Consider the following 11,288-nt stretch of genomic DNA (forward strand, 5'->3'; position numbering starts at 1 on the left):
CTCAATGCCCACCATATTACACCTGTTCATAAAATGGTGCCACACAAACATGCATGTTGAAAAATCATAGAAAATCTGCTGATACATCAGAATTCCAAGTTCTTTTCAGCATTAAGGATCTTATTCCCAAGTTTCAGAGATTGTGAATTAGAAAAGGCAATCCTAAAACTCTCCCTGGTAATGGAACAAAGTTCAGGGCCACTATGCTAGCTTTGAGAATACTCCAGTCAGAAGGTAACAGCTCAGCCTCCACGGGAATCCCAATCCCCAAATCATCACGTCCTAGGGACAGGGTCTTCCCAGCAGGGGCGCTTGCCCAATCATCAGTGAAAAATGTTGCTTTTGGGTAAACCCGTGAGACACATAATATCTAACTTAAATCTGTTTTTTAAAAAAAGGACTAATATTTTCCAACAGATGACTGAAACACAGACATTTGATTGGGTTGGTCAATTTCGAGGGTTGTGGGACTGGTTTCACGAGGTGTGGGGAAATGTGTTCTTTTCTGTTTATTCATCCTCATGCTTCCCCCCACAAATGTTTTGAGTATAGATGACACCCAATGTTACATTAGTTTCAGGTGCACAACACAGTAATTTGCCAACCCCATACAGTAAGCCATGCTCACCACAGGGGTAGCTCTTGTCTGTCAGTCTCTCACGGTACAAGCGCAACACGCTGACACCATCGGTGATATTCCTTATGCTGTGCCTTTTATTCCTGTGACTTATTCTCCATAACTGGAAGCCTGTACCCCTTTTACTCACCCTTATTCTAATCTGTGCTCTCTTCACTGTTTGCAGATTTCCGACCACTCATTTACTAACGGGATTTCTCTCTCTACAGCCGCCAGCTCAGCTAGTAGTCTATAAAACTTCCAGAAGAGTTTTAGAGAAAGAAACTGTGGGGTCCAGGGAGGACACCCCAAAATGTGCCACAGTGGTACATTGATTATCTGGAATCGAAGCTACTTGGGAAACAGCTGGTGCGAGGACACCCAGACTGTCCTCTGTCCCCCGAAAGCAGGAAACGAGTCTCCCGTATGAGAGGTACCCTCCCTGTACTACGAAGTAAAAAGACATCCTTAGCTACACAGATGGGACTTCAAAGCTCAGAAAGCTGTGGAAACAAACCTTGTGGCTTTTTTACTAATCTACAACCTCAGCCCAAATTCCACTTAGAATTCCTGTGATTTAAAGCTCTCACACGTCTGTTTTCTCTATCCTGTCAATTTCTCACAGATTATTGTCTTTGTTTAAAATTTATAACATCTGCCACAACAAACAAAACAACTCTGCCTGCCTTGGTAATTTCTTTGGGCCTCTGTGCCTGTGTAATGAAACTTTGTGGGGTTTTTTTCCTCCCGTTAATCTGTCTCATGTCAATTAAATTCTTAAACCAGTTGGAAGAATTTTGGAGGAAATAAGATGATTTCTTCCTCCCTACAAACCATTACGTTTTTAACTATAAAGAAGTTTGTGTATTAAAAACAGAAAGAGGGACACCTGCGTAGCTCAGTGGGTTAAGCATCTGACTTCAGCTCAGGTCATGATCTCAGGGCCCTGGGATGGAGCCCTGCATCAGGCTCCCTGCTCAGTGGGGAGTCTGCTTCTCCCTCTGCCCCTCCCCCATTCATACTCTCTCCCTCTCTCTCTCTCTCACAAATAGATAAAATCTTAAGAAAACAGAAAGAATCACACCTCAGCATATGCAAGTAAATTTTATTTATTATTTATTTATTTTTAAAAATATTTTATTTATTTATTTGAGAGAGAAAGAAAGATTGGTGGGGAGGGGCAGAGGAAGAGAGAGAGAGAAGCAGACTCCCTGCAGAGCAGGGAGCCTGACACGGACTCAATCCCAAGACCCAGAGATCGTGACCTGAGCCAAAGGCAGATGCTTAACTGACTGAGCCACACAGGCGCCCCATATTTTAAAAGGTGAAACTTTCTGCAACCTTTGAAAGCATGAAAATTCAGAAGTCATGAAGCAGGTGACTCACACAACGCTGATTAGAGCAGGGAGTAAGGAGGTAGCGATGTCTCCAGTGTGAAAGTCACGGAATCAAATCATAAGTGCGATCTTCAGTGATTCAAGTGTTTCAGCCACACAGTAAGGTGTGGTCAGCTTTAAAATAAAATTCGTTTTCCAGACATTCTGTCCCCAATCAAGGCCTTCTTTGCATCCTCAGCTCACACGACAGGAAAGCGGGCCATGGTGGCGATTCCACACTGGTTGTCCCGGTCCTTGGCCAACAGCATGTAGCCCTGCGTGCCCCGGTCCGTGCCCCAGCTGGAAGAAGACGGCGTTTGCCAATTATTACAAACAATCCAACACATTTCTCTTCATGAACAATCACACCTGGTACTGAGCAGAGCACCAGAGGCCAGCACAGATTCCGGAAGAATCCGGAGAGGCCGTTCCTGTCCATGTTTGAGTTCTAACCCAGCACACAATACTTCTATCCCAGACCTTTCACAAAACTGCAGCGTAAGCAGGAAAAGGAAACTCTTGGGGCCAGATGTGTTTCGGAAATTTAAAAAAAAAATGCAATTTAGAAATGCAACGGTACCAAAACTATCGCAGGACCTTAGCAAGCTTGAGATAGTACCTTACTGTGGTCACCACGTGAACGTGTCTGTGCTCCAACCAAGTGGGGTAAACACTTCTGGGATTTCAGAAGTGTGCTCAAGGGTTGGGCGACTTGTCTCCAAACACTGATTCCAAATCCTTTGCGATTTCCAAGATAAGTATTCTTGGCTTTTATACCTGTTCTTGACATTCCAGTATTTTTGGTTCTCGGGTTCTTCTCCTTGAGAGTCATAGCCAACCACCAGAGTACCGTGATCCAGGTCTTCACTGCTGCAGTTTGGATCATAATAAATGCCTGGAAAGTAAAATCCAATATTGGGGTGAGGGCTCCCACGTGACATGTGATAGTAACCCAGCCTATCAACCACGGTAAGGGAGACGTATCAAAATTCAGTTGTGATATAAATCCAGATAAGATTTAAAAGTCAGGTGGTTTTGTTTAGCTAGACTAGAGGTTTAGGCCCTCATCTAATGCTAGCAGAAATACCAATTGTCATAATCTCATTTGTAAACAATAGTCAAGTGGCATAAAAAAACACCTGCCACAACCTTATGATTCTCCTTAAGGGATGTGAGCCTAGGGAAACAGCAGAGAACATAAAATTACTTGGGCCAAGGGCTTCTTTCCAGTGTTAAGTTCAGTAGTAACATTCTTTAAAATTTTTCAAGGTCTAACAATTGGAAAAAAGTAAAGCGAGCTATACCAATCAAATTATGTAGCCATTTAAATATATTTATAATGTGTTTAAAATCATGGGAATTTGGGTCAAGTCATGGCAAGCGGAAAGAGCGGGCAGAAATATTACGCGTACAGGATGAACAACTATGTTAAATCCACACCACCCCCCCAAATTCTACATTGAATTCTGCATACCAAAGTGTCACACTTGCTGTATGTTAGCGTGGTTTCCAATTTTCCTACCTGTATCTCTACATAGACAAATGCTTACCTTCTTTATAGAACCGGAAGGGATCCAGGCTTGCGCGGACAGCAGCAGAGACGGGCCCCACAGCTGCCACGGCCACCAGAAGGGACGCCACCTGCTGAGGGATGTTCACGAGGCCAGTGACGTTGGCAGCAGAAGAGTCGGGCATGTATTCGCAGGATCCGTCCTTTCAAAGGGAAAGGGGAAGAGACTTGATTGCTACCATCCACCTCCTGGGGAACATGAGTTCAAGACAGCTTACAGGTAAGGGATTTCCAAGCCAAATTTGTCGTAACGCATCCCAGGAGCTGAAATGCTGGTGGTTGTTTTGAAACTGAAAAACTACCTTGTGTGCATTCAATGAATTATTCTGGGTCTACGTGTCCTTAAGAATGTTTTCCCTCGGGAGAAATCTGTATGCTCTATAGAACGCTGTGCATGTCTCCCTGTAGCATAGAAATAAAAACAGCCCCGTGGTAACCATCTAGGCAGAGAACCGTGCCCGGCTAATATAGTTTAACGAGAGTTCTGACAGCTTCCTGCTGTAGAGTCCACCATTTAAAATGCAAATATTAAATATGGTATCTGTTTTCTTCAAAAGCATGCAACTCTGAGAGCAGAGCTAGAATGATAACAGGTGAGGAGCTCCACTTACCTGTGCACAATATGGATCAGATTCCTCTGAGTCCAGGCCTCCGTTGTTCCGAACATGCTGGAAGGCATAATCCATCAGGCCACCATGGCAGCCCTCGTTGCCTTGAGACAAAAAGCAGTCCAGCAGGTTCTGCTCAGTGACACGAGTTTGCCAGTTTTCCGGAACATCCGTCCTTCGAAGGCACCAGCTGCACTAAAAGCCCAACCAGAAGCACACTGACCATTATAAAGCTCTGAGTCTAAACTGGAATGAAACTAAAAATGTAGTGAAATCTAATCACCTGCCTTTTTCTGCAAAGAAGGGAAACAGGACTGAGAAAGATATGCAGGAAAGTGGGAGATGGTGGGCAGGTCTCCAAGATGGGTCTGTGCATCAGTCTGAATTCTCCAGAGACACAGAGCCAATAGGATTCAAGCCCCCTAACCCACACAGACACACAGACACACAGACACACACAGACACACACACACACACACACCCTTTGCCACAGCCTTGAGGCAGAATTCCTTCTTCCCCGGAAATCCCAGGTTTGCTCCTAAGACCTTTAACTGATCGGTGAGGCTGGAGGGGTTCCGGACACGCTCCCCCAGAATATGCCGCGTTGGCATACCGGTTATTTTCAGCTGAGGGCACATGAGAAGCAGCAGAGGTAGAAACGGCTCTCTGACATCCCCTTTCCGAAAGCAGGTCATAACATTTCCCCCGAGAAAGGGGTTCTCCCCTGAGAAAGGAACCAGCAAGAGAACATCCTGATCACCAGAGGCCGGGAGTGCACACCCAGCCGCATCTGTGCAAACACACTTCCCAAATAACCCTGATCTTCCCTTCCTTCCGCCTCCTGCCCCCACAGGTATCACCTCGTCCTTCCCCACAACTTACTGCCCTTTGTCCTGTCATTTCTCTACAAACTTATCCTTTCTCTGTCTAGAATGTATAGGAGCTTCCAGCTCTGGTCACTTCTTTGGGTCTTCCTTCTCTCGTGAAGGCTCCCAGATGCATATAAAAACTGAATTAAACTTGTGTGCTTTTTTCCTGTGAATTTACCTTATGTCAGTCTAATTCCTGGGTCAGGCCAGAGATCCTAAGAGGGTGGAGGAGAATTTCCCACCCCTCTCCCACATGCCCACCTACATTATTGAGAGAAATCTTTATTTAAACCAAGTCCGCTGATTGTAATTATTAATCACTTCTACACAGGGACTTCACAGCAAGTTCCAGAAACTTTGGTGTTTGACCAAAGAGCTGGGCACTCTCGATGCCCTCACCTGTCTGCTACCTCTCAGGCCCCAGTTCTGTTTTTGAAGCCTGGACTCATGTCTGGGGGCTTACCCTTCATCCTTTTTTGGGCCCAAGACACACCAATCCACTGTGTCTGGTCCTTTCTCATCTACAAAGTAGCCATGTGGCCCTCACTAGCAGGTGAGGAAGATGCACCCAAAACTGGCTCTGGGACATCCGTCCTATAGCTCCACTGGGTTGTAGCCATCTGGGGTCAAACGACCATCATCTCTAATGCATTTCTCTATTATTGAAATCCTATGTATGCATGTTCACTTTTCGAAAATGTGAAGTCTTTTCCTTGTTAAGATAATGTACCTTTGTCCCTATAGATCGTTGGTCCCATTTTGCTTCATTCCAGGGTTGGGTCAGACACAGCCAAAGGGCAGCTGATATAAGATGTGCATGTTCATAACTACAAGAACCAGAGGACATCCAGTATTCTCCTAATGGACCACTGGCACATTGTTATGTCTTTGGAGCCCTGTCAAAAATAAAACCACAGGCCCAAGATGGCATCACTTAGGTAAAGGTCCCAAGTCAGTAAACCAAGACCTAATACCTAAGCTAACCGCAGTTTCAACCGCCTCCCAGCTGAAATCTGACATTTACCCAGTGATAATGGGAATGTCCTGGTCAGCACTAGGCCATGTACTGACAGGCCCTTTCTGTCCTCCTAAGGAAAGCGACCTTACCTAAAACAACAGATTCTTTGCTAATAATTTCCCTTTCTCCGCTCCCTCTCCCTACCATTACAAACCTTTCTTTTTCCGTAGGTCTTGGAGTTCTCCTCTACTTGCTAGATAAATGGGAAGTTGCCTGATTCATGAATCCTTTGTTAAACCAATTAGATCTTTGTAATTTACTTGGTCCCTTATTATTTAACAGCCTGATTCTATAAGAAGTTAATATATTAAAAACTTCCCCCACTTCTACTTTGAAACGGTTTTATTTTAAAAGGTGAAACTTTATACATCAGTATAAGATATAAAAATTCAAAAGTTCTTGGACAAGTCAATCACACAAAGCTGTTCAATGCAGCAATTAAAGAAGTCACAGAATCCGATCACAAGTTGGATCTCCAGTGGTTCGAGTGTTTTATCTCACACAATGAAGTATGATCAGTTGTAAGATAAAATTCCTCTTCTGCATATTCTGTCCCCAGTCAAGGTCTTCTTTATACCTTCAGCTCACACAGTGGGAAAACTGGCTGAGGTGGCGATTCCACAGTGGTTGTCCCGGTCTTTGGCCATCAGTATGTAGCCCTGCATGCCCCAGTCCGTGCCCCAGCTGGAAGAAGACAGCGTTTGACATTTATTAGAGGAATAAACACATTTATCCCTATGAACAATCACACCTGATACTGAGCACTGCACCAGAGGCCAGGACAGATTCTGGAAGAATCCGTAGAGGCCGTTCCTGTTCATGTTTGAGTTGTAACCCAGCACAGAATTCTACCCACAGACCCTTCACAGACTACAAAATGAGAGACCATAAAATGCTTAGGGTCAGATGTGTTTCTGAAATAGGAAAACATTTCCAATTTAGAAATGCAATGGTACCAAAACTATCTCAGGACCCTAGCAAGCTTGAGACGGTATCTTACTGTGGTCATCAGGTAAATATGTCTGTGTTCCCCCTAAGTGGGGTAAACACTGCTGGGATTTCAGAAGTGTGCTCAAGAGTTGGGGGGCCTGCCTCCAAACACTGATTCCAAAAAGGATTCCCTTTTCAACTTTAAAGATAAGTATTCTTGGCTTTTTATACCTGTTCTTGACAATCCAGTATTTTTGGTTCTCGGGTTCTTCTCCTTGAGAGTCATAGCCAACCACCAGAATACCGTGATCCAGGTCTTCACTGCTGCAGTTTGGATCATAATAAATGCCTGGAGAAGAGAAATTCAGTGCTGGGGTGAAGATCTCTGGGAACACGTGATAGTAACCCAGCCTATCAACCACAGTCAGGGAGGCATTTCAAAATTCAGTTAAATGACATAACCCCAGATAAGATTTAAAAATTAGTTTTTTTATTTTTATTTATTTTTATTTTTTAGCTAGGCTACGGATTTAGGCCCTCATCTAATACCAGCTGAAAGACAAATTGGTACAATCTCTTTTGTAAACAACTTGTCAAGAAACATAAAAGAGCACTCACTGACACCTTGTGATTCGACTTTGATCATGTCAACTTACAGAAACAGCACAGAACGCAAAATTACTTGAGCCAAGAGGTTCTTTCCAGTTTCAAAAACAGTAGTAAAATTCTTTGGAACGTTTCAAGGTCTAACAGTTAGAAAAAAGTAAAGTAAATTAAGGTATACCAGTTGAATTATGTAGCCATTTAAATATATTTATGACGTACTTAAAATCACAGGGATACTGGTCAAGTCATGGCTGATGGAAACAACAGGCACAAAAATTACATGTGCAGAAAAGACAACTATGTTAAATCTACACCCTCCAAAATTCTACATTGACTTCTACACACCAGAGTCAATCTTACTGTATGTAATGGTAGTTTTCCCATTTTTCTGCCTAAATTTGTATGTAGACAGATGCTTACCCTTATGATAGAACTGGAAGGAATCCAGGCTTGCATCGATCGCAGCAGAGATGGGCCCCACAGTTGCCACCGCCACCATAAGGGACTCCTCATCCTGATGGATGTCCGTGAAGCCAGTGTCATTGGCGACAGATTGTTCAGGCTTGTATTTGCAGGATCCGTCCTTTCAAAGGAAAAGGGGAAGAGACTTGAGCACTACCATCCACCTCCTGGGGAATATGAGTTCAAGACAGTTTGCAGCTAAATGATTCCCAAGTCAAGTTCGTTAAGAAGCATCCCAGGAGCTGAAATGCTAGTGGTTGTTTTGAAATCGAAACATTAGCTGGTATTTCATGAGACACTCTCAGTCTACCTGTCCATAAGAAGTTTTTCATTCTGGAGAAATTTGTACTGTATATAGAATGGTATATACATATATGGCCACATAACATAGAAATAGGAACAGTTATATGGTAACCATCGAGGCAGAGAACTGTGCCCGGCTAATATAGTTTAATGACAGTCCTGACAGTTTGCAAGTGTAGAATCGACAGTTGTGAATATTAACTGTGAATATTAAATATGGTATCTGTTTTCTTTGAATGTGTTCAACTCCAAAAAGCAGAGCTGGAAGGACAGGTAAGGAGCACTAACCTGTGCACAGTATGGATAGGATTCCTCCGAGTCCAGGCCTCCGTTGTCCTTCACATACTGGAAGGCATAATCCATCAGGCCACCACGGCAGCCCTCGTTGCCTTGAGACCAGGAGCAGTCCACCAGGTTCTGCTCACTCAGTGACACAAGTTTGCTAGTTTTCCGGAACATCTGTCCTTCGAGGGCACCCGCTGCACTAAAGGCCCAACAAGAACCACACAGACCCTGAAACCAAATTAAAAAACCCAAGTCTACAAAACAAATATCAAGATTTGACAGCACCCACAGATCTGAAAACTCTTTTAAAACCTCGTGAGCTGCACACGTTTCTCAGCCGACCACAGCAAGGACGTGGATTCCCTTCACCTTTACTCCCGAGGGTGACCTGCTGAATACTGTCTCACCTGATCCTTCACAGGGGTTACGTAGCCTTTCTCTCTCCAGTCCACAGAGGAGGGGGTCTCAGCAAAGGGAGGTGCTTGGAACACATTCCCCTCCTTGCGCGTCTGGATTTTAAGGCCATTCATCACCTGCCTGAATTCTTCACTGGTCTTCAAGGGAAAGGAAATAGAATGTTGACAAGCATGAGATTTTTTGGTAAAGTACTGAGGAAGGACGCATGAAACATTCAGCAATCCTGCCACACTCACCAGGTCACCAAAGGCGTTCATCGCCATCGTGAAGCTGTGTTTCCCTTGACTGTATTCCTGATTGTGCCGTTCAATCATTTTCATATTCTTCGCCCACACTGCTCTCCTCCATCCTTCTTCATTCTGCAGAAAAACAAACTATCATCTTTATTTCTATTTTAAAGCCAACTCACCTGCACCAAATGGATGTGCTGACAGAGAGGAGGGGAAACCTTGACCAGGGCTGGGCTGACGCTCCGGGAGCTGCTCTCCAGCAACCGCGCAGCAGGACATAGGCCCCCACCGTCGTGCAGTCACGGTGCCTTGCTTACTGCCTTGGTTAGAGCGGCCTGGAGCAGCTACTCTCTGCTGTGAACTCCCACCAGCATAGAACATTCCCTGGGGGCCTCACTGGACAGCTCAGCTGTTACCAACCTCGTCATATAGCTTCCCGTGCGCCGCCTTCCACCGGGACCAGTGCGCATCTAAGCTCTGGTCGGGTTGTGGAGCAGCTGTGGTTATTCCCAAGCAAAGGGCAGCCAGGAAGAGAGAAGGATGCATGTTCCAAAACCTAGGAAGGGAAAACACATGAGTTTCTGATTAGGCCAAACCACCTGAAAAGCCATGCTTCTTTCTTCCGCGATGTTAGAGCCACTAAGGTGGAGTACAGACATGGACTTTATCCTCCCCAGGGTTTCCACCGGGCGGTGGAGGAAGGCTGAGGGTGTGGCATGTGCAGGGGGCCCGCTGCCCTGCTCCCCGCCCTGCGACCCTCTTCCGGGGGACTTGCATCTTGGCACAGGGAGGGGCGGGCCCTGGCAGCGAGGCGTCAGGGGAATCAGGCTGCCCTGTCTGGAGGGGTCAAGCGCAGGGACAGCGCCTCCTGGGAGCCCCGAACCCCTGACCCCCAAGGCAGGCGGCCGCGCTGCTTCCGCGGCGGCCCCCGGCTCAGGCTCGGCACAAGAAGACCACCTGTGGCCGGTGCAGCTGCGCAGGGTGTCCTGCGGTCCAGAAGGCCTGGCAGTGGATCGAAGCCGCCTTTTTAGGGTCCGGATCCGGTCCGGTCAGCCCCGCCCCCAACGCCTGTTCAGGCTGCGAGTGGCTGAGCCAGCCTGTGGGCGGGGTCTCTGTGCCCTGGAGCTCCGCGAAGCTGGGGACAGCTGAACAAGCCTGCCTCAGTGGACCCGCAAGAGGCGAGCTGGGGGACCACGGACAGGACTGAGGAGGGAATCCAGTCCCTCCCTAGGGACCCGGATCAACTAATTAGCAGGAGTTTATGTGTTGGCAGGCGGTTCACGAAAGGAAGCTCACAGGGAGCCCCAAGTGGGTTTCCAGGGTCACCCTGTGTATCCTTTAGTCCCAAAGTCTTTGGTGAAAATCTCCCCGAGGGCTGAGAACAGGATTATCTAGCCTAGTGGTGGCTCCTGTTTATTCTGAGCGAAGGTGGGGCAGGTGGAGGAAGCAGAGCCCGCGGGGGAATGGGTTATCGCTGTTTCAGGATGGGATGTCTCTGGAAAGGACTGGCAAGTCCCCAAACAGGGGATGCGCTGGGCAAGGCTCAAGTGCTTTCAAGGAAAGGGACTAGGGGGAGGGGTGTCCAGGGAAGGTTTGGCATTTTGTAATGCTCCTGCCCTGACTTCCTCATTCTTCTTCCCTCTCAAGCCTTTCTCAAAAATGACAGAAACGTGTTATTTACAGAGAAATCTGGCTTAATAAAAGGAAAAAAGGCAGAATGTAGAAACTGCTTTTTCCTCCCGACTCTCTGCGTTATGGATTATTATGTTCCTCGGTATCCAATGTGCTTTTCTTCAGATTTAATTTAAGAAATTTGTCTTACTTGCCTTTACTTCAATGATTATTACTTTAATTTACATTTAATGTCAGGATTTAAATGACAGTTTGTGAAAATATCTTAAATGGAGGAAAACATACAAAATAGACAAATATCAATTTATATAATTAAAAATTTAAGGAACACAAACCGGAGGCATTGTCACTAGTCGGGGAATGTGC

At 45.8% G+C, this 11,288-nt stretch overlaps 2 protein-coding genes across 4 annotated transcripts; both read right to left on the reverse strand.

The window, feature by feature from the left end:
- Window positions 1-1,853: 1,853 nt before the first annotated feature.
- Window positions 1,854-4,755, reverse strand: LOC113934731 (cathepsin L1-like). Of its 2 annotated transcripts, none has more exons than XM_027616246.2 (5): window positions 4,454-4,755; window positions 4,174-4,365; window positions 3,543-3,705; window positions 2,770-2,887; window positions 1,854-2,292 (listed from the first exon to the last, which is right to left on the reverse strand). In XM_027616246.2, the coding sequence occupies exons 1-5, from the start codon at window positions 4,544-4,546 to the stop codon at window positions 2,193-2,195; spliced, it is 666 nt and encodes a 221-aa protein (XP_027472047.1). In that variant the 5' UTR covers window positions 4,547-4,755; the 3' UTR covers window positions 1,854-2,192. The 2 variants fall into 2 exon arrangements, with proteins under 2 accessions (XP_027472047.1, XP_027472046.1); XM_027616245.2 differs by having other exon boundaries at window positions 2,612-2,887.
- A 1,886-nt stretch (window positions 4,756-6,641) lies between these two features.
- Window positions 6,642-10,314, reverse strand: LOC113934507 (cathepsin L1-like). 2 transcript variants are annotated; one of them, XM_027615669.2, is made up of 8 exons: window positions 10,248-10,314; window positions 9,711-9,846; window positions 9,297-9,419; window positions 9,051-9,197; window positions 8,647-8,871; window positions 8,014-8,176; window positions 7,219-7,336; window positions 6,642-6,741 (listed from the first exon to the last, which is right to left on the reverse strand). In XM_027615669.2, the coding sequence occupies exons 2-8, from the start codon at window positions 9,834-9,836 to the stop codon at window positions 6,642-6,644; spliced, it is 1,002 nt and encodes a 333-aa protein (XP_027471470.2). In that variant the 5' UTR covers window positions 9,837-9,846; window positions 10,248-10,314. The 2 variants fall into 2 exon arrangements, 1 of the variants encoding a protein (XP_027471470.2); XR_004819534.1 differs by lacking the exon at window positions 10,248-10,314 and adding an exon at window positions 7,644-7,733 and having other exon boundaries at window positions 6,721-6,741; window positions 9,711-9,836.
- Between the last annotated feature and the right edge of the window lie 974 nt (window positions 10,315-11,288).

This window comes from Zalophus californianus, chromosome 13 (assembly GCF_009762305.2).
Source record: "Zalophus californianus isolate mZalCal1 chromosome 13, mZalCal1.pri.v2, whole genome shotgun sequence".
NCBI classification, from domain to species: Eukaryota; Metazoa; Chordata; class Mammalia; order Carnivora; family Otariidae; genus Zalophus; species Zalophus californianus.

Bases quoted from the DNA above. Each gene is read 5' to 3' on its own strand.
- LOC113934731 (XM_027616245.2), bottom strand. From the start codon at position 4,546: ATGCACAGACCCATCTTGGAGACCTGCCCACCATCTCCCACTTTCCTG. The intron at 4,366-4,453 runs GTGATTAGATTT...TTGGGCTTTTAG, and splicing joins TTCTTTGCAGAAAAAGGCAG to TGCAGCTGGTGCCTTCGAAG. The intron at 2,888-3,542 runs GTAAGCATTTGT...TTTACTTTCCAG, and splicing joins CTTCCGGTTCTATAAAGAAG to GCATTTATTATGATCCAAAC.
- LOC113934507 (XM_027615669.2), bottom strand. From the start codon at position 9,836: ATGCATCCTTCTCTCTTCCTGGCTGCCCTTTGCTTGGGAATAACCACA. The intron at 9,198-9,296 runs GTGAGTGTGGCA...TTTCCCTTGAAG, and splicing joins TGAACGCCTTTGGTGACCTG to ACCAGTGAAGAATTCAGGCA. The intron at 8,177-8,646 runs GTTAGTGCTCCT...TTCCTTTGAAAG, and splicing joins CCTATCCATACTGTGCACAG to GACGGATCCTGCAAATACAA.